The sequence below is a fragment of the Homarus americanus genome, unplaced genomic scaffold (assembly GCF_018991925.1).
Source record: "Homarus americanus isolate GMGI-L3 unplaced genomic scaffold, GMGI_Hamer_2.0 scaffold57965, whole genome shotgun sequence".
Lineage (NCBI taxonomy): Eukaryota > Metazoa > Arthropoda > Malacostraca > Decapoda > Nephropidae > Homarus > Homarus americanus.
The window spans coordinates 109782-132450 of record NW_024725031.1 but is presented as its reverse complement, the minus strand read 5'-3'; the positions used below and the strand labels follow the sequence as shown (position 1 = coordinate 132450).

General features: G+C 40.5%; 2 protein-coding genes and 1 long non-coding RNA gene across 7 annotated transcripts in view; all 3 read left to right on the top strand.

Moving 5' to 3' along the window:
- Positions 1 to 1951: 1951 nt before the first annotated feature.
- On the top strand, positions 1952 to 6705 carry LOC121864682. Its single transcript, XM_042363840.1, has 8 exons — positions 1952 to 2010; positions 2109 to 2293; positions 2801 to 2976; positions 3183 to 3296; positions 3632 to 3714; positions 4468 to 4707; positions 6285 to 6412; positions 6650 to 6705. Exons 1-8 carry the CDS (start codon positions 1952 to 1954, stop codon positions 6703 to 6705), a joined length of 1041 nt encoding a protein of 346 aa, XP_042219774.1.
- A 10477-nt stretch (positions 6706 to 17182) lies between these two features.
- LOC121864705 lies at positions 17183 to 18951 on the top strand. Its single transcript, XR_006088640.1, has 3 exons — positions 17183 to 17279; positions 17753 to 17840; positions 18146 to 18951. It is a non-coding gene; the product is annotated as an uncharacterized LOC121864705 (long non-coding RNA).
- A 1736-nt stretch (positions 18952 to 20687) lies between these two features.
- LOC121864599 (tubulin polyglutamylase TTLL4-like) overlaps positions 20688 to 22669 on the top strand; it is a 38033-nt gene continuing 36051 nt past the window's right edge. For 3 of the 5 annotated variants that reach the window (XM_042363662.1, XM_042363666.1, XM_042363667.1), the window contains exon 1: positions 20688 to 20858. The gene's annotated coding sequence lies outside the window, so the exon portion shown is untranslated. Of the gene's footprint in view, positions 20859 to 21152; positions 21548 to 22669 lie in introns of those variants that run through there. The other 2 variants (XM_042363663.1, XM_042363665.1) reach the window with 2 other exon arrangements.

The following is a 22669-nucleotide window of genomic DNA, read 5'->3' as shown; positions in this document are numbered from 1 at the left end:
CTAGCATTCTTTGTTCTCTAACGACCATCTGCATCGTTAAACGACCCACCGGCGGGTCGCGTGGCGGGAACCGACCTTATATATAGGACCCACCAACTGACTTGAGTTAGTCCAGTTCTCTTGTCATACAGTCCACATGCTTTGAGTGACACTCGTCACTTGTTACTTATTCTTAATTTATTTGTGTTGTTCCTGTCGCCACCAATGTGGTATATCTATGTGAGTACCTATTTATGTCTTTGTTTGTGTCCATCAGTATTTGCTTAGTTGTATTCAAGTAATTCAGTGTTGTTTCACGTTAGTTAATTTCAGTGATAGTTTTTATATGTTTATGCAGTGTTAACGTAATCCAATGCTTTATTTTTATTCTTTTGGTGTTTCGATGTTTAGTATCATTTGTGTCTTAAAAGTTTCGATGGTGAATCCATTTGTTGTGACAGCCTACGAGGCTCTTTATTGTGTTAATATTTAATTAATTAAATTCTTAAAGGTTTACTTTATCTATTTTTATTCCCCTTTAATTTACTTCACATTTTTGTTTGATTACGCCTAGAACCTGGATATTTAAGTAAATTAAGAGACGGCGTAACAATATATATTGTAGGAATTCGTGGTATAATGTTGTCTAGCACTCAGGATGGATGGAAACTCTAAGGTGGTTTTCTTGTATAAGTTATATGATAGACAGTCTGGTGCTGGAGGTGCACTGTGGTGAGGAGCTGCTCAATAGAGACGTTCGGTGAGTAGCCTGTTGAAGGAGGTAGATGTGCAGGAGCTTCGTTAGAGAAGATGTTGTAGGGGTATCGACATATTAATGTTGTCTAGCACTCAGGATGGAAGGAAACTCTAATGTGGTTTTCTTGTATAATATATAAGTTATATGATAGACAGTCTGGTGCTGGAGGTGCCGTGTGGTGAGGGGCCAGCGTGGAGCTTGCTGGAGGAGGTGTTGCTTGTTCAGGAAGATGGGCAGAATGAGAGTTGGTTGGTGAGGAAGCTCAGAGAAGGACAGCTGGTGGGTCGCCATGCTCGCTGGCGGGAGTGAGGACCGCCAGGCAGGCGAGGAGATGCGAGGGCTGCGGCAGAGGAGGAGGTGTTGGTTGTTCAAGAAGAATGGTCAGAATGAATCTCAATGGAGAGACAGAGCTTATATACCCAGCAGCAGCCGCCATGAGTCATGTTGGGAAAACCCAGAAAGTCGCCAGTGAATAGTTTCGTTGCTAGGCAACGGCACGTTGGAATGTGATAGCAGGTGGTGGGCTGCTACGCAGTTTGTAGGGGAGACGTCCACTACAATGTTGCCTGTTGCTGGCCTCCTGGTTGAATGAATGCTGGACAGCGTGGAGCTTGCTGGAGGAGGTGTTGTGTGTTCAGGAAGATGGGCCAGAATGAATCTCAATGGAGAGACAGAGCTTATATACCCAGCAGCCGTGAGTCACCTATGAGGCATGTTGGGAAAACCCGATAAAGTCGCCGGTCTTTGGTTCCGTTGCTAGGATACTGTGACATCTGGTGACGCCGCTCGCTTGCCGCCAGTTTGGTTGCTAGGGAAGATGGTAGAATCTGGTGGCTGCGGCTACGCAGTTGTAGGGGAGAAGTCCACTACAATATATATATATATATATATATATATATATATATATATATATATATATATTCTTCCACAGCTTGTTGGGTATGCTGTGTGGATAACAGTCCCTCGGCTGCCTACTACTACCCCACGCCCTCTGCTACGCCCACGTATCCTACCAATGCGTCTCCCACGCTCACATACCCTATACGCATGCCAACACCAACATACCCAAAAGACGTGTCTCCCACATACCCTAAAAACATCTCTCCCACGCCCATACACACCTCCACACCCCCTTCCACTCCCATCAACCGCTCCACACCATCACTCACACCCAGAACCAGGGCCACAGATACGCCCACACGCTCGTCAGGAACCATGGGAGCCAACACCAACCTACCCTCTCCTGCAGCAGTGACTCTCCTCCAGGGGAACAGGTAGGTAGTAGTAGGTAAAAAAAAAAGACTAATTCCTTTCATTTTTCGCTCTCCTACTCTAGTAATTTTTGTTTTACCCTTTTGTGTGCCTCCGACAGGAGCGTAATGACAGATTTAATTGGCAGAGTGGCGGCACAGCAACTCAGCAGGGTGGTGGTACAACAGGGCGGCAAGTTGGCAGGGACAACATCAGAGACCACCAAAGAGGGTGAACTAGTCAAGTTCCTAGCAAGAGGAGCGTCCCGGCGACACCTGTATATTATGTACGACTCTGAGTGGCCAGGTATGATGTACACTGCTTACCTGGTCACTTGAACTGTACACACACACACACACACACACAGTGGAGAATATTAAAGCTTGGTATACTCACCCTCGCGTAACTCTAACCTGGAGTGAAATTTGTAAACACACAACATTAACATTAGACTTTAGAGTGTAACACAGCTAACACGAGCTCCTAGGATACCATGTGCTTTAGGGCTGGATAGGGGGTCTTCAATCTTCATGGCTAATTAAAAGGTTTTCTAGCTAAGGACGACTATCAAGTTAGATAAGGCCTTGATCTTAAATTCAGAGAGTATTATGATAAGACTTTTCCGTTCGGGGCAGTATGGATACAGTACACTGTACTGTAGACTAGCCTCTTCGGTATACGTAGAGGACAGTATAGCCGCCACATACACTCAGATCGCCTTCACTTCCTTAACTGTAAACTTGCTCACTGATCTGTCTCGTTAACCTACCTTGTTATTTTAGGTTATTATCTCCTTTCCAATTATGAATTCAGGTTCAGCCGCGGCAGTGAAGACGTGTTCAGACGCGTGGGTAGATGTGGTGGCCACCCGTTGCGACTCTGACTTAGGTTTCCTCGAAAGAGCACTGCACACCACGACTGAAGGCGAGGAGATGCGCATTGTGATCATCTTTTGTTTGCCAGAGCGCATTCTCGATGTCTTCAGGATGGTATGATTATATCTATTGAGGTTTTTATTTAAGAAAAAAATCGGCATTGTATGTTAACCGTCTTTGTTTTTTCCTGTATTAATTCAATATCAGAAAATGGAAACATTTTGAACTATTCTCTTCAAACAAACACAACCGGTTCTCTTGACTCCGGGATCTCTAGGTCGACTTACAATGAATTTAACTCTAACGTGAGGTCTATACAGGTACGGGCGCGATCCCTGGAGTCGTCGACGGTGCAGTGGGTGGTGGTGGTGGTGATGGAGGAGACACAACACCTGTCCACTCACCTGACACACCTTCTCAGGGAAGGAACACAGGTCACTTCCTCTACTATATATTTTACTGTGCCGCAATGGAAATTGTCTCACGAGTGGTAGTAGTTAATGTGTCAACCTTATCAGTAGTATAGTTAAAATAATCCACTAAACCGTATCATAACTGATGGTAGCTAAGTGATGTTGAGAGTGGCTGAATAAAGACCGCAAATAGATGAATAAATAAGTAGATACATGATCTTGGCAATAAATATAAAAATAATTTAAATAATTAAACACGATCCTGGCAATAAATAGATAATCCTAGGAATAAATAATAATCCTAACAGTAACTATTAATACTCTTGGTAATCAAATAATCCCTGTGTATATTACAGTTGGCAGTACTGACAGCGATGGCAGATGGTGGCCATCAGTACGTCGCTACCACATCATTCGTCGACGTGGATGATACTGTCAGGTAAGTCCGGGTCTTTCCCTAGTGTTTTGGTGGTCAATGTGTATCATTTTTTTTCAGATTCACCCCACACAGCGCAAGAGCTAATATATTGGGTATCCTTTACAGCCTGTGTGAAGTAAAGTGTAGTAGCACTACAGCACCCAACAGGGAAGCAGCATTCGTGCTTGCATTCTTAGTCTTAGTTAGTTACTTGTAGTGAGGGAAGAATAAATACACAACATACAGTCTAGGGAGGCTTCCCTGTACAGTTCATCTGTTTCTGGCAAAGCGTGGTAGATTCCTAAAATGTCAAGTGTGAGGTCTCTCACTAGCTGGAGGGATATTTGGTCGGGAAAGGATGTGGCGTGGGAAAATGGGCGCATAAATTTGACAAATGTGAAGGACATAATTTTAGTGATCTGTGATGCGCATCAGGAGTGTCCAGGGATGTTTCAGGGGGGAGGATGCTGGAGGTGCACATAGTGACTGGGGTGGCGTCCTCGGGTCCATTAGGAGTCACTACTCGCGAGGCCAGTCCGAGGCTGGAGTAGGCGTGGTAGGTGATGAGTGGACAAGTCAGGCATGAATGTGAAGGCACAAAGTGGGTACAGACCGTCAAGACTGACCCGGAGGGGGTTGCTTCAGCATTATTGGATTGCAGAGGGGAAACATGCGTGTGTGTGTGTGTGTGTGTGTGCAGGATTTAGATGCTTAGTCCGTCGAGTATAACATTCAACTTAAAAAAAAAATCTTAACCTCGTTTATATATTGCAGATTTGAGCATCGTGGGGTGTTGACGGTGAGCGAGGAGGGTTCTGACTTATACCTCAAGACCCAGCTGTTCCCCGCCCTGGACCACCTGTACAGGGACTTTCGAGGCCGACAACTGGTGGTGTCGGTGCTCAACAACTGGCCTTTCTTCGGTCTGCGTTACCTACCGGATGGAAAGCCTCTGGCAGACTCTGGGCTGGACATTAGTGTACTCAACTCTCTCAGTCACAAATTCAACTTTACGTGAGAATTCTGAGGAATAATTTACCCCTCGCTGGGATGCTTGCTTTATAATCACACCTACTAACTGTAATCTAGGTGAACTAAGGTATGTGTGTGATCATGCCTTATTGCAATATAATATTACCGGATATTCAAAAATCACTTGGCTGTCCTGCTGGTCTTGACTTTGCCGGCACTATTAGTTATTTTATTAGGAATTTAATATTCATTCAGAATTATCTTTACTTATAATGAGACTGTAGGGGTATCGAGATATTAATGTTGTCTAGCACTCAGGATGGAAGGAAACTCTAATGTGGTTTTCTTGTATAATATATAAGTTATATGATAGACAGTCTGATGCTGGAGGTGCCGTGTGGTGGAGCTGCTCAGTGGAGACGTTCGGTGAGTAGCGTGTTGAAGGAGGTAGATGTGCAGGAGCTTGGTTAGAGAAGATTTTGCCTGTTGCTGGCCTCCTGGTTGAATGAATGCTGGACAGCTAGGAGCTTGCTGGAGGAGATGTTGCTTGTTCAGGAAAATGGGCAGAATGAGAGTTGGTTGGTGAGGAAGCTCAGAAGGACAGCTGGTGGGTCGCCATGCTCGCTGGCAGGAGCGAGGACCGCCAGGCAGGCGAGGAGATGCGAGGGAGCCAGGCAGCGGCGGAGGAGGAGGAGGTGTTGCTTGTTCAAGAAGATTGGTCAGACTGAGAGTTGGTTGGTGAGGAAGCTCAGAGGACAGCTGGTGGGTCGCCATGCTCGCTGGCGGGAGCGAGGGCCGCCAGGCAGGCGAGGAGAGGCTAGGGCAGCCAGGCAGCGCCGGAGGAGGAGGTGTTGCTTGTTCAAGAAGAATGGTCAGAATGAATCTCGATACGATACGAAGTCATTAGTTAAGAGGTGAAAGAAGATTATTAGGAATTGAAGAAAAAGTGGTGAATCTCAATGGAGAGACAGAGCTTATATACCCAGCAGCCGCTATGAGTCATGTTGGGAAAACCCGAGAAGTCGCCGGCCTTTTGGCTCGGTTGCTAGGATACGGCGGGCATTGGAATGCGGATACACTTGGTTGCTAGGGAAGACGGTAGCAGGTGGTGACGCCCACTACAAGACTTTCGTGCAAAAAGAGATTCAATTTTGTCAGTGCCTTACGCAAAAACTTACTTCGTTCATACAGAAAATGTATAGACTCTTATTTATTGACCGATTTGAAATTTATTTTACTCAATTTTTTACTGTAAAACAAATGGCCAAAGAGTATTTATTAGGTTTACTACATTTTTCGTTTTAAGACTGACAATTTTTTATAAATGTTTTCTTTTTACAAAATATTTCTTATAAAAAGTAGGAAGACCAGTTAGAAATTTCCTTTTGGCCATTATTTTTACAACTATAAACTGAGTAAAATGAGTTTTAATTCGTGGAAATACGAATACTGTATGTTAATAAATAAGAGTGTATACACTTTTTTTTTACTATGTTATTCATTATGCGTAAATCTTCCCTTACCAATTTATCAAAATAATAAGATCACGAAAATTTATCTGGATGGAAAATATTGAGGAATATTACTGAAATAAAGCAAGGGAGAAGTATTTTGTTCAGGTACGTTGTGGCTGAACCGGAGGACGGCCAGTGGGGAGGTCCTCAACCTGACGGTAGTGTTACTGGCATCATAGGTATGGTGGCCAGGCACGAAGCTCACCTTGCTATTAACGAGATCACCATCACCGGTAAGTCACAAGTACTGTAGATGCAATCATGGGTGAACACCAATCACCGTCACCTTATGCCTTCATACTTCATCACAGGACACCACAGTTCACTTTCAATAAGAATCATCATGTGATAAAACTTAAGACTTTCTATCGTATTGCTGTTGCTTTGAAGATCATTTTATTCCTATTATATTATGTTTAAAAATATAAATGACAAATTGTGCACAACGTGTGTCCCTAAGATTTTTCCAGCCATACTGAGCCATGAGAGTGATATCTTGGGACCAGTCTTATTTAACAACGATTAGTTTCAAGGTCGTCTCCTCAGCCTCGCGAGAAAAGGTAGTGGACTTCACACATCCGTACTTCCTGGAGTCGACCATCTTGGTTTCTCGAGCGCCCGCCCCTAAGAACAAAGCCTTCGCTATCTTCTCTCCCTTCACCCCTCTTGTAGGTGTACCTTCACCTTCGTCAGTAGACCTCCACAAGTTTATTCAAATTGCAGGTGTTAAGTGAGACTAAGACATATACACAAAACTACTGAAATATATAAAAATGTATCAACACACACACACACACACACACACACACACACACACACACACACATATATATATATATATTGCTATCTGTTTTCGCAATAATTGTATGTTGTGAATTGATATTACACTTTTTAAGACTTTGCGTTTAGTTACTGCAGGATGTTTATATCAGCAGGAAGCATCTCATTCTTCCATGTAGTACTTAAAATTTAAATTCAACTATAAAATTTTTTAATTTTCCGTGAATACATCATAATACACACGAGGCCACAAAGGCGTATTATATTTGTTCTATAAATTTATAATTATACGCATGTATATTCCAATTCATCCCTCTGAGAAAATAGTATTATTTGTGATAATCATTAATCTTTTGAGTTTAGACTCTTCAAGTTTAACAAAGATGGCTAACTTTGCTGTCTGGGGTTTGTAGTAACTTTATTCTACATTAGGTCTTTATTAAAATAGTAGGTATTAAAAAGTATATAATTAGTATTGCTTGAACATAGCACCATGAGGATCGAATCTGGGGTGATAGACCAAGGTATGAGAAATCGATCCCGGAAGAATGGTGTGAAAATGTAACTGGTGGATAGAGAAAGAATCAGTAAGATAATCAATACACCCCCTGTGTCTCCCTCCTTCCCTAACAGATGTGGAGCCTCCTAGCAGCCACCACAGCTCTCATGGGCCCTCTGGTATGGATCTTGACAACTGTTCTCCGCTCCTACACAAACCATGAAGAACAACACTCCCTCATGAACACACCCATACCACCACGTTCATCAGTGCAGGATCTTGCCTTCAACATGTACAGGAGTATGGTATGGCAGGGAAATAAAATCCAAGTAAAAAACTGGTCTCTGCGGCTACTATTTTTCACCTGGTATTTATTCTGCTATATTATATACGGTAAGAACCAAAGTGCAATTAGTGTGGGATAAACATAATGTGAAGGTGTGTGTACATTAACCTTCTCGGACAAACAACAAGAAGGATAGTCTGTATAAATATTTACTCGTAAACGCACAGTGAAATTTTAGATTAATCTCGAAGATAAGCATTTACTTTTACTTGCTACTGTCATCCTCTTCGCCACTGATCGGCTCGTTAGCCTCTTGGGAGGTCGGTCACGTCTCTGTTACGAACTATTGGCAAGTACTGGGCATGCACTGGCTCCTGAATGTATTTGAACCTGCTCCAGTGTTGGTCAAGTCTGACCTTGAAAGAGCTCATACGCGGTGCCGTCACAACACCCTCTGGCAAGTTGTTCCAAGAGTTGACAATTCTCACTCCGAAAAAGTTTGCCCTCGCAGTTTTCTGGACTTGTGGCTTCCTCAACTGTGAACTGTGATCCCTTGTGGGGCGAGCGTCCACCAACTCCAGGTATGGAAACTCGACTGAGTAGTGCCATCTGAGATGTTTATACACCTCAATTAGGTCACCCGGCCTTGCCCATCTGTAGTATAAGCTAGGCAGCTGTAGGTACTCTAATCTCTCTGGATAACTGAGGTGTCGAAGTGCAGGTACCAGGCTGATGGCCCTCCTTTGGACATTTTCTTTAGTATATCTCGGGGACCAGGCGGGGTTACAGTGCCCCAGGCGGGGAAGCGCCTCACTCACGAAGATCGTCACGAGGGACGGACCGGACCGTCTAAATATCTGTACGATCTTTTTATACTACCTAATAGTTTAGTTACTTGATTTACCTTCTTCTCACAATGAACCGAGAACTTCAGTACATTTTCAACATACACACCGAGGTCCTTTTCGCATTCGGTCTCTATTGATGCAGTTTCTTTGTCCCGTTGGGACATGTGATGCGCCTCCTTACCGTTGGTACGACCCAGGTGCATCCTCTTACACTTCGTGACATTGAATCTTGGCAGCCATTTCTTCGAACCCTCACAAAGATCTTTCTGCAGCTCTTCATAGTCTGTTTGGTTCTTAATTTCCCTTTGACATCGTCCTCAAACATTTGTATGGAGGACTGTATAGCTTTTGGCATGTCATTTATGAAACCAATACACTGCCCTGTGCGTGATACTCCGCTTATCACGGGTACACCTGACGATTTCTTACCATTAATCAATACACACTGCTTGAGATCGTAGAGAAAGTCTCTGACCTACGCTAGGACACTTACCCGAATCCAGTTTAATTCTCAGCCTTTCATGGGGTACGCTGTTGAAAGCCTTGGCCAAGTCTAGGTATTGTCGATATTGCTGCCCTGTTCCAAAATTTGGGTATTTATATCGAGTTTTATCAGTTATATAAATGATTTGAGATATATTCAACTGAACAAGCTGGAGGTCATTACCTATTATGCTATATGTTTGGTATCATTTGTTTCTGTTTGCTTCATGTTTGGTACAAAACAAAAGAAGAAATGGGAAGACTTCATTCGAAAGCGAATTTCATTATTGACCTCGACCTTTTATGATAAATATTTAAAATATTCTAACCTTCCTCTCTGAAATGTTAATGCCTTGAAATCATTTGCATTTTCATATTCCAAATATTTAACATTATTTTAGAGAATAACAGGTCTTCTTACCAATTGTGAACAAATTTTGTTTGAATAAATTGACAGCTACACGAACATTTTCTATAAACCAATCGGCTATATTTATAGAAGAGGGGCGTGGCTTACGGGCCAGGTTAGTGTGGAAATACTTTTTTTTAAAGTATAGTCCCTCTTATTCTCGTTCTTACACTTAACATTATTAATTGTCTTATTAGTTCTCTTTTGTGGCTAATCTTTCAGTCTTCCTCTTAATCTTATTCATTATTTCATTCTTATACTATCGTTTGGTGTTCCTTTTTTTTTTTCCTTTTATCCTCTTCGCCACTGATCGGCTCGTTAGCCGCTTGGGCGATCGGTCACGTCTCTGTCACGCACTGTTGGCAAGTACTGGGCATGCACCAGCTCCTGAATGTACCTGAACCCGCTCCAGTGTTGGTCAAGTCTTGTCTTGAAAGAGCTCACACTCGGTGCCGTCACAACACTCTCTGGTAGATTGTTCCAAGAGTTTACAACCCTCACTCCGAAAAAGTTTGCCTTCACAGTTTTCTGGACTTGCGGCTTCTTCAATCTTGAGCTGTGACCCCTTGTGGGGCGAGCGTCCGCCAGCTCCAAGTAAGGACACTCGACTGAGTAGTGCCCCTTGAGATGCTTATACACCTCAACTAGGTCACCCCTTGCTCGTCTGTAGTATAAGCTAGGCAAGTTCAGGCTCTCCAATCTCTCAGGGTAGCTGAGGTGCCGAGGTGCAGGCACCAGTCTGGTGGCCCTCCTTTGAACATTTTCAACCAACTGACAGTCCCTAGCATATCTCGGGGACCAGACGGGGTGACAGTACTCCAGATGGGGAAGCACTTCACTCTTGAAGATCGTTACGAGGGACGGACCGTCTAGATATCTGAACGACCTTCTTACTCTTCTTTGTATTATCTCTCCATCATATTCTTTCTATTTGTCTTACTCTTCATCATATTCTTACTATTTGTCGTACTCTTCATCATATTCTTACTCTTTGTCTTACCCTTCATCATATTCTTACTCTTTGTCTAACTCTTCATCATATTCTTACTCTTTGTCTTACTCTCCATCATATTCTTTCTATTTGTTTTATTCTTCATCATATTCTTACTCTTTGTCTTACTCTTCATCATATTCTTACTATTTGTCGTACTTTTCATCATATTCTTACTCTGCCTAACTCTTCGTCGTAGTCTGTCAGCCATCTCTTAGGTATCCTCCTGTCAGCTGTTCAGTACCAGGATACCCTTTTCTCTCAGCCATCTATTCCGGGACGCTGACAGCCTTCCTCGCCATCCCGTCCTTCGAGAGGCCCGTAGACTCACTCATCGACCTTCTGCACGCCACCCGCTACGACTTCGTCCCCGGCTTCCTCGTCGGCAGCAGCAATGAGTTCCTCTTCAAGGTAGACATGTATAGGGGTTGCGAAGGAGGGAGGGTGGGAGAAAGAAAGGGGGAAAGGGGTAAGAAGGATGAAAGGATGAGGGAAGGAAGAGTGAGAGGTATCGAGAATGAGTTTAAGAACGGACAAGGCTGAGAAGGGAATATGGGGAGGTGGAAGGAAAGGGGGGGGGGGAGAGGATAGGATGGTTCATGGAACGGGCAAAGCTAAGGAGAGAAAGGGGGGAGAAAAGAAGGAGAGTAAAGGGACGGGCAAGGCTAAGGAGGGAAGGGATAAGGGAGAGAGGAAATAAGGCAGGGAAGAAAGATTCGGAAAGAGTAAGAACAGGGAGGAGGGAAGGGTTCAGCGACGGGCATTGCTGAATGGATTTAGATATGTAATGGGCAGATAAGTGACATGATTGTGCCCGTTGTGGTACAAGGACCAAATTTGGTATGATTGTTCTTTAGATTACACTGAACAATTCTAGATGTGGAACTACTCTGAAATACCCCTATAGTATTACTAGGTTCCAACATGGCTGCCAATATGACACGTGTTTTGGATATTGGTAATAAAATATACAATATAATCGCCATAAATTCATGTAAATATAATTAAAATGTTATCATTTGATGTATTATTTTTTAGGAAAAAAAGAGATTTTTATGATGAAAATTTATTGTGGTTTCATAACATAGCATTCGGATTATGATATTATTATGCGATAAGAGTAAAATATCACAAACAAATACATGTCTCATTAAATAACGGATCTAGATGTGAAACCACTATGAAATACTGTGCCCCTATCACCACTTGATTTAACATACCCACTAGCATAACCTGTTTTGGATAAGGGTGATAGACTAAACCATTTGTTCACCATAAATGCATGTTAGAATGTTTGTATACTGTACATCATAATGTTACACACACAAGATGCTACACTGAAATACAATTGATTTGGGTTTCATGAGATTTCCATATCATAGCTTTTAGAATTTGGATCAAGATATTATAATACAAAACTAATCAAGTGTCACAAATACGTATATTCCGCTTTAAATAATTATCGTATTCGTGATTCTAAATAATATGATTAGCAAATTTTCAAGTTAAAACACTTGTTTCAATGATTTGTACAAAAGTTGTGGCAAAGACAAGTTAGAAATCATGAGTTGTTCTGGCTTTTAAAACATACATAAGGATTGTGTATTTATCTGTGAGATGAGCCACATATTTACATTGTTATCACATTATCCTATTTCCAATCAATAACAAATTATTTAATAACCATAAATTTTTTTGTTCGATGTACCCGAATTATGTCAGCTTGTTGACCACTGACACTTTCCTTTACATAAACAGAGTGGAGTACATTTTAGTCTGAGACCTTTACATGAGCACCGACTCTGACACCCTAACTTGTACCCACAACGTTCCAGTTCTTTGCATGCCTTCGCTGCTTCAGGTAAAAGGGTCCATACTGGTTGCCATTCTCTAGATGGCGACTTTTCATAGCCCCAGTCACTTGGCATGGGTAACACAGGGCTGATTATATACCAGAGTTTGTCCCCATAGGTGGCCTGCCTAGTATGCCACTCTTTTTGTGTGTTGGAGCAGAGCAGCTTGTGATGGAGGGATACGGTACGTTCTATCTCTCTACCTTTCCTTGTGAAGAGGTCTTTTCTTGCCATGTTCACTGTGCCGTTATTGCCATTTCTGTCATACAGTATTACAACTTACCTCTCCAGAATGGCCATAGTGCCTTCAGCAAATGACTGAGGTGCATCAGCCACAGCAAGGAAAGTATTAGTGACCTCTGGGTATGACATCCAGGTGGTCCAGGCTGTTTTCTTTCATCTAAAATTGAATGAGGACACAGTGTCACAATCTGTGAAAGCATGGAACACTGGTAATGCTCGCGTCTTTTCATAACCAAGAGATTCTGCAATAAGCTGGGCTGCAATGTAGTGGAAATTATTCCCAGTGCCAAATGCTACCCAAATTTCAGTATCCAATTTTGCGGCGACAGACACAACTAACCTCACCACATCACTATCCATTGTTCTAACCATCACCTTGTAGCCTACACTAACCATATGTGCAACATGCACAAAGATCCTGGTGTCAGCTTCTTCATGTGTGCATTGAACAATCTGTGGTTCATTTTGCATGGCTGGAACTGTACATAAGATCACATTGTATTTGCTTGTCACATATATTTCTTTCCCATCGGGGATGTCCTTAGTTTGCAAGCTCTAAGTAAGAAACAGAAACAGTTCTGTTTTGTTGGCTTCTACTCCCATGAATTCCTGCCACTTTGTAATAGCACCATTGGGTATCAACTGTACTCTTTTGCTCCTTTTCCCTCTTTTGATCCTGATCATTTTCTTGAAGCTGTCTGAAAAATATTGTTCCCAAACAATATCTAACCTCTGTACATTTTGGAGCTGTGATTTAATATATGACTGAAACACTCCATTTGAATATTCAGTGAATGACTTCACTTCTCTGGGATGCAGAAGTTTCACGATTGCTGCCCCATCTAGTCCCAGTCTTGTGACAGTTGGAGCTTCCTGGTTTGAGTTGTCTCTGTCTGCCTCCAAGCAAGTAAGAATATCAGATTTTGATCCTTGTTTGAGTTGGCCTAGATCTGATAAGGCTAGGGGATATGCCTGATTGTCCTTCTGGAAGAAGGCATCAAGGTCACCTCCTCGTGTTTGGTATGCTACATGCATCCGTGAGAACGTTGACCTGTCACCTTTTCAAGGAGTTGACTGGAAGCTTTGCCCTGTCCTGTGGGCACTGGGGAGAGGGAACTGATTCCTGTGAATGGTTTCGAATAACGTTTTCTTCCTTTCCTTCAGTCACTGATCCACAAAATCTTGATATTGCTTCTAGCCTTCTTTCTCAATGGTCCTAATCGCCAATGTCATACTCGGGTCTGCAGTATCCTTGGCATCAAGAACCACCACATCTTCTGTCTGCTCAGGGAATGGATTTATCATGTCTTCTATAGTTTAATTGCACATCATTAAGTATATAAGCGATAATAAAGGGGAACGGTGATCATTGTCCTATTATAGGATATGCTTTGGGTTAGTGCAAAGATTTTTATTCATAAAATATGTTCCAATGTTCAATAGTAATGGAAATATGGTAGTTTCAAGAAAAAAATCCGGAATTCGCAAATCACAGTAGTCATGTTAAAAAGGGATGATAATGGAGGTACTGTATTTCAAAGTGGTTCCACATCTAGATTTGTTCAGAAAAGCCAATAGAACATTCTTGCCAAATTTGGTGCTTGTACCACACAGTGCACAATTGAGTCATATTTTTTTCGTAATCCACGCCACTAAGGTACAGTTACCAGCAAAAGTTCTCCCACAGCCCTGTGTAGCAGGGCTGTGGGAGAACTTTTGCTGGCAACTGTAGATAGATAGATAGTTATTTTACTGACCACAATTTATGAATACAGAGTTAACACTAAAAGTTCACTGATTCAACCAGTAACACAAAAAACAGAGGGAAAACCACGAGTAAATAAAGAAAAAAAAATAACTACGAGTCAAGGGGAGGGGGGGGGGGAGTTAAAGATAAACGGAAGTAAGCGGGATACGTTTAGTGTAAGCGAGGGAAGGGTAGACAATGAGTTAATCGCAATTTGAAAAGAAAACAACATGAGTTTGTTTATATAGGAAGAAACTTGTGAACAGTTACCGGTCAGGTATTTAATTTGCGTCTTCCTGTAGGAGGCAAAAACGGGGATCTTTCGGAAGGTGTGGGAGGCGCGTCACCCTACTAGGAGCTTCAGTCCCACCATCGACCACGCTATGGACATGGTGAGGCAACACAAACTATAACAACAACAACGACTACTACTACTGTAGCTATTATTACTATCAATATTATTATTATTTTTATTATTATTATTATTAGTAGTAGTAGTAGTAGTAGCATATTACTTTCTTCTTTAGTGGAGATCTCCTTTGAGGTGAATAAAATTGTCTGGTGTTAGCCAAATAAAATATTAAAAGTGGCTTCTCTGTAAGGAAGGTGTTAAAAAGAAAATATCACAGTTCTCTCTCTTGGGAGGTTCTTCAATAATACATAAAGTTCTCCTCACCATCCCAGGTTCTCAAAGATAAGCAGGTCTTTGTCAACGCCAGACTGGGCTCTGTCATCCGTTCCATGGTGCGAGGACGTGAGAATTACCACTTGGGGCGACAGACCATGTATCCCCAGAGCTACGGTGTCGCCTGCAAGTCCGGCGCGCCCTACAAGAAGGTGTTCGAAAGAGTGTGAGAATCTATGTTAACGTTCGTGGGAAGTTATCAGAGTGTGTATATCATGTTTTTAGCTACAAACTGGTATAGTGTTTAGTCCTTTTTTTTATAAACTAAACATAATTTCACCACTTTTCAACTCACTGGCCGTTCAGAGGGGGGGTGGGGTCTGTTCTTTACTATGTTATGACCTTCATTGTCCTGAGTCCAGTGTTGGTTCTTTATTTCTGTCTAATGCAGACATGGGGCCCAAACCAAGCCTCCGGCTTCGAACCCAAAGGCATTGGAAAGGCAGAAACCCGGAGCCAGCCATTTAAAAAGTCGTGAGGCCGAAGCCAAGGCTTTTCAATGGTGCGTCTTGACTTAGGCATTTTAGTCAGAACCGAATGAGCAGACAGCGCAAAGCAGAATTCGGTGAGTAAGTACGTGTCTCTGTGCCGATTCGAGCGCGCCGAACTTTTTCCATAGCTTGTCAGTAAATAGAGGGTGCTCACTGCTCAAAAGGATTCAGTTGCTAGTTGGTGCCCAAGCAGGACGTTTGTTGGCGCTGTTCGGTGTGTTTATATTTATCAGAGAGAAATGTTTAACCTTATTTGGTGAATATGAGAAATATCCTGAGTTTTGGAATCCCCAATATGGCCAAGAAGCATGATTGATGGGTTAGCATTGCACAAATTATTGAATGTTCCCCGGAGAAGCGAAGAAGAAAATGGAAAGCTTACTTGCCAGCTTCAGGAGGGAAAAGGCAAAATGAAAGAAAACCGTCGAGATTGGCAGAGGTAAGCTATTTTACCAATTAACTATCAAGCGTCAAAATTCATGTATATGATGAAAAATAATAACTATAAATAAATGAGAAATCACATTATTGTATCATAATACAAACTGTTTAAATACTATTTTGTTTTACAGGCACACAGGAAGTGTGTGTCGAAATTGCACATTTTCCTAATTTCCTCGTTTTTTTCTTTTTTTTTTGCTAAGGAATAAATAAAGAAGAAAGCACCTGCTGCCACTGTCAAATCCATACTTAAACTGAGGAAAACGGTGGGAATAAGACGAGCACTGGCGAACACGCAGAATACAGCGAGCTAGAGCTCGAACGGCTTGTTCGGTTCGTTCGGTCATTGGGATACCAAAGCATTGTGTACTCGACGGCTGTTCTTACATATGGCCTTAAAATGCTCAAGAAGCACCACAAGGCTACACGAAACTTTTATAATATTTCTTATATAATATACCGTATATTGCATCCCCTTTTTAATGAGATAAGCTTACAGTATTGTATTTTATTTTATGCTCATTATTTTTTTAATAATTATTCATCATCATTCATTTCATTCATTCATTCATTTATTATATTATTTTTTTATACATTACTCAAAACAAATCAGTAATCTGAAAAATGTACAAAGTATACATGATAACATAAACATAGTATTATACAACCACAAATCACAGAGAAGCATTGCAACGAATCATTTTCGGAATTTCAAAGGTGCTGTCAGTCAGCCAACAGCACCTGGGGCACAGGAGGCAGGGGTGGTGCTTGTTCGAGTTTCAGGCCAGGTCATGTGAGCATACGAGTAGACCAATAGAAATAGGAGGAATCAGTTGTAACGTAACAGGTGTAACATGCACGTCGGCTTTCTTGGTCATTGTGGGAGCAGAAAAGTCAGGGATCGGAAGTTGTGACGTCACAATATGGTCAGTGTGCGTGTTTTAAGAAGAAAATCAGAAACCAGGCCTGTCACTTTGAAGCCAAAGCCAAGCTAAAAAACAAAAACTTGACTTCCAGAAGCCAAAACCGGTTTTAGCGTTCAGCCCCATATCTAGTTTAATGAATTGAAACTGGCTTTTGTTATATATATATATATATATATATATATATATATATATATATATATATATATATATATATATATTACTGTGGCATTTTCCTGCACAGTTTTATAATTGGGTTGTTTCCATCATCATGTCGCTTTTGTTTTCTCCTCCAGTTTGCTCAGAACAGTGGAGTCAGGCCTGGTGGACACAGGACCAGGTGAACACGGTGGTGAAGATGACCACTGCTGAACACGACACACTCAAGGGGCCTGAGCCCATCTCTCTCAACCACCTTCAGGTAAGATGGTGTATGGTGTCTTGTCAGAGATTCAGGGTTGATACCATACTGTTTATGGCACCTGTGCATGTGTGTGTGTTTTTTGTGTGTATGCGTTTGAGTATCTGTGTATGGGCACGTTTCTTTACGCTATTTGCCTCTGTCTACCCAACAGTAATTGTGAACCTGGATGTTAATCGATTTGCGGTTCGTGTTCCGGGGTAATGGTTAGCCAGTGCAGTTGGTGAGTTGTCCGGTCTTCTCGGACTGTTCCTTGACACCGGTTCATGCAACTTGTTAGCTTAGGGTGTGGTTGTTGTGTTGGCGACAGCTTCTAAACCGTAAACAAATTCACGCCAAGGTGGCCTGCCCAAGGGCCGGCCATCCTCGATCTTCAGGGGCATCCATTATTATTATTATATCTGTGTATGTGTGTATCTGACATCTGTATTCACCTTAATTATCAATTATTATTAAAATATACTATACCCCAGGGCGCCTTCCTCATCTTGGGCATGGGCTACCTCTCAGCTATTCTGGTCTTCCTGGCTCACGTCATCCTCAGGTCCTGGTGCAATACAGGTAACTTCCTGCCACTGTATGTCCATACATTTTCACACTTATCTATTACCTTATTTTCGTCCTATTTTCCCAATGCGATTCATAAACAGTGAAAGAAGTATATAGTAAACGAAAATGAATGCCCAGACTTTGAATGATTATATGTAAAAAAAATATAGGCTTGTTGGTCACAATTAAAATCTAGGTTTTTCGATGACTCAACAGACAAGGAACGCTATAAACTTGAAGTAATTTTTATATTCACTGTCGATATTAATGATCTAACTGTTGCTTTTTGTTACTAATTAACTTTCTTAACTGTACAGGAGACTGATCGTCCCTAACCAGAGGTCTTCGACACCACCATTCTCACTCGCTAACCTTACCTAACCTAACCAAAGGTGTTCCACACCACCAGTCTCACTCGCTAACCTTACCTAACCTAACCTAACTTCACTTAAACAAGGTCTATATAATCTGAAAGATTCTTAAAATAAAACACAAAAATACTGGCCTAAAATAACATCAAATTTTAACTAAGACTAGCACCAGTTTGGAAATAAAAATTAAGACACAGAATTATTAAAAATATACTTTATTTTAATTATGTTCCTTAACTGGTTCTACGTGAATGTATTTATTTAAGGTAGAGACTCAGTCAAAATGTATTGTTATTTTCATGTACAGTCCCCTTCACTCGTGCGTTTACAGGGACTCGTCATATAAACATTCCACAAATCATTATCTTTGAGATATTTGTTTCAATATTGCCTTAAATTGATCCATAGTTTGTTTACTATTGCTTTTTTTCCTGCTGACGAATGTAAACAAACAGCGTTGCCACACTGCACAAAACCTGATGAGCCCCTGTAAACGCACGAGTGAAGGGGACTGTACGTTCGTATATCTTCATTTACGAGGATTATTTATCGCAAAAACCTTTCAGAATCTTGGCCCAAAATTATAGAGCAAAATTGTGATAGATTCAGAACTTTATAATCAGTTCCATGTTCTTCTTAGGAAGAACTATTGTATATTCACAACCCTGTTCATAGTGATTACTGTATTATTGTACACTCACAATACTTATGATTGCAAAATTAATTGTTTTACACTTATTTGATGTCTGTGTAAAGCATATCACGCATAAATATGTTTCGAATAAAGCATTTACACTGAATGCCTTTAGACTCAGCTAACCTAATAAATGATATGATACATGTACGGTTCGCTACAGATTTATTTCACATGCAGTTTCCTCTTTCATAAGCCGCAATTAATTATATCAAAAGATCCGAGTGTGCCCTCCAGCAGAGCGTATATATGAATTAAGAAAAAGTTTCACTAGGGTGCTTGTTAGTGTTGGTCAAAAGGTGTAATTAAGGATGTGTCATTTGTTTGTTGATTAGTGTACAGTAGTTGTATCTCTTGAAGGTTATAGAGAAGGCTTTTAGGCCACCAGTTGTGTGATCTTGTGGTGTCCTCTGTTTTTAGTTGAGCATATATTTCGTCTTCCATGACTTCTAGTTTGTACTTTAGTGCTTGAGCTGTGACCCACAAGGGGTCACAGCTCAAGATTGAAGAAGCCGCAAGTCCAGAAAACTGTGAGGGCAAACTTTTTCGGAGTGAGGGTTGTAAACTCTTGGAACAATCTACCAGAGAGTGTTGTGACGGCACCGAGTGTGAGCTCTTTCAAGACAAGACTTGACCAACACTGGAGCGGGATCAGGTGCATTCAGGAGCTGGTGCATGCCCAGTACTTGCCAACAGTGCGTGACAGAGACGTGACCGATCGGCCAAGCGGCTAACCAGCCGATCTTTTGGTGAAGAGGATAAAAGAAAAAGAAGAACCGTCTGTCCTCAAACGCAGGAAGATTGTTCGCACCATCTCTTGTGAACACCAAGGAAAAGAATTTATTCAACGCCTCCCCATTTCTCAACATTTATAAAGCCTTAACAATTTGAAATAAGTAAGCAAACATTTCCATTAACATTTCTTTATTACATTAAAATCCTTCCTCCTACAGTAATGTTTATATTAGTGTAAAAAACTTACTCCCAAAATGAATCATATTGTGATGTAATGGAGATCGATATATAGCAAGTTATAAAGATATAATTAATACCGTTACATTTGGACCACTTTAAGATCCGGTAGAAAGATGCTCAGGTGAAGCCTCCAAGTACCAGTGAACAAAAATTGGCTTTATTTTTATTTTGACAAAATAACACTGTTCAGTGTACATCAACTAATGGGGCGAGACAGTACTTGTGTATGTTGGCCTCTGGAATTATTGTTATTATTATTATTATTATTATTATTATTATTATTATTATTATTATTATTATAACTTTTATTATTATTATTATTATTAGCCTATTATTATTATTATTATTATTATTATTATTATTATTATAATTATTATTATTATTATTATTATTATTATTATTATTATTATTATTATTATTATTATTATTATTATTATTATTATTATTATTATTATTATTATTATTATTATTATTATTATTATTATTATTATTATTATTATTATTATTATTATTATTACATTATTATTATTATTATTATTATTATTATTATTATTATTAGTAGTAGTAGTAGTAGTAGTAGTAGTAGTAGTAGTAATTTAATTTTCATTGTTATTATTTTTCATCCATTATTATAATTTTATAACTGTTATTACTGTTGCATTAATCATCACAATTATTACCCCAAATATATCCTAGGCTATATGCATATTTATAATATTTATGATAATTATTAATATCATCATATAATTGGTAATAAATGATAATTATAATTCATAATTCAAACTTGGCGCGAGAACGCATGCGCAGTTGAGAGGCCACCCCGGCGCCTCCGCTCCTGACATGGCGAGGTCTCCCATACCTTCATCCACACATCTCTGATTATTTACTTCTTGTGGCTCCTGTGCGTCGATTGGTGAACTCCAAGGACGAGTGGAAGACAGAAGGGACACATATCTTTATTTCAAGGATGCTGTGGCACTGCTGGACTTTGTGAGTAATTTATAATTTAATTTTATATATAGCCCTCTTATCCATTGTGTGGGTCCTCCTGAACGAAGATTGAAGGAGCCATAAGAATCACGCGGGAATTACGGTAATATCCTCGTTAATGGTAATTTTGTATAATTATGAGAACTTATCCCTGGTGTAGGACTTGCCTTGGGCTGTAAATTTAGAGTTGAATACGTTAGAAACACGGAAAGGTGGTTGAGGAAGTGATAAGTGTAAATGGAGGTGGTGAACTCTGGTGCGTGAAGACCTTCGTTCACTCAGTGGTGCTCTGATCCCCAGGAGGTGCGGCCGCGTACCCGTTCTTCCTCTCCTACACTGACTGTGTCATCTTCCATACTTTCTAAAATACTTCATTCGAGATCAGTGAGGGTGTATTAAGCCTCGAAAGCGTAGATTAGGAATGGAGAGTGATTAGAAAATGGCCAAGGTCATTGTCCCAAGTTGTGGTGAGGGCGCAGGGGTCCACTGTGGCCCAACAACACTGTCTCCCGTGGCTCTTTAATTAACAAAATGTAGTCATGCCAGTGTAGATAGTCATCAACATAATGAGTTTTACAGTTGTCCAGTAGTTACATATGAATGAACAAATACAGCATTAGTTTTCTGTGTTACATAACGGGGAGGAGGAAAAACAAAATGCTCCATATTTGAGGAAAGCGGCTTGGTAGGTGATTATGAATTGCATTTATTGATTTCTTCTTGTTTGTTGTTTCATTATAGTTTATACAATGATGTTTTTGTGTTATGTATGACTAGGGTTTAGAATTATATAATGGGCTTCAATATTAATCATTAAATAGGAAAGCCTAGTGTTAATGAAAGTTATGGCTGTAGTGTGTACTGTAGGTTTACAAATTAACATAACCATTTTTATCCAAATATGTTTATTAGGAACGGCAACCATCCCAGGTCTGGCTTGTAATTTACTTGTGCAAAAGAGTTGTGTGTACAGTATAGTCTGTGTATAAGGTGAACGGCCTTGGTGTGCACAGTGTAGTAATGGTGAACATTGCCTGTGATCAGCAGTGTGGAACATGGAATACAGATTATACCAAAGGGTATTAGTTTTGGTCAACTTAGGAATATTTTAGGTTAGATATAGATCCTGGATACTATGGCTAGGTTAGCTTAGGTTAGATTAGGTTAGGGTATCTAAATACAGGGATGACTGAAACTATATTTTTCCAATCCAAGGATCTTAAGGTTTGATTGTTAAGTTTGGCTTGTTCCAGTTTATTTTCAGAAATGGTCATGTCTCTCGCTCGAGGTTAGGTTAGATTTTTTGAGAAGCATTCATTCTTGCGAGAGACAATGTGATTAGTTTTGGTCAATAGTTATTTGGATCACATGAAGATTAGCTACCCCAATTTTACCCCTTTGCTGCAAAGGGCCGATATGGCCCCGAATCCCCTGTCAGAGGTGTCGTGTATGATCCATATTTTACCTGTGCTTGGCTTATAATATTTAATATCCATGTTATATTCCCCAGTTATGCTTACTGTTGTATTCTCTCTCTCTTTTATTTCTTATTTCTCAGTGATTATTTACAATTCAATATATACGGTACATTATTTGTAACACTTATGACTATGATGGGATAACATGCTGATGTATGAGCATTTTTTTGGTGATTTATTTTTTTCAGGTTCCCTTAATAAAATAATTGTTAGTTCATTTAAATTAGAGAAAATGTACTTTGACCACCCTAAATTTCCCTCCAATTTTTGGTGCATAAATATTCAGTTACTCAAACTTACATTATCACTATAATACAACAGTCACTCCCACAC

Bases quoted from the DNA above. Each gene is read 5' to 3' on its own strand.
- LOC121864682 (XM_042363840.1), top strand. From the start codon at position 1,952: ATGGGAGCCAACACCAACCTACCCTCTCCTGCAGCAGTGACTCTCCTC. The intron at 2,294-2,800 runs GTATGATGTACA...TTATGAATTCAG, and splicing joins GTACGACTCTGAGTGGCCAG to GTTCAGCCGCGGCAGTGAAG. The intron at 3,715-4,467 runs GTAAGTCCGGGT...TATATATTGCAG, and splicing joins GACGTGGATGATACTGTCAG to ATTTGAGCATCGTGGGGTGT.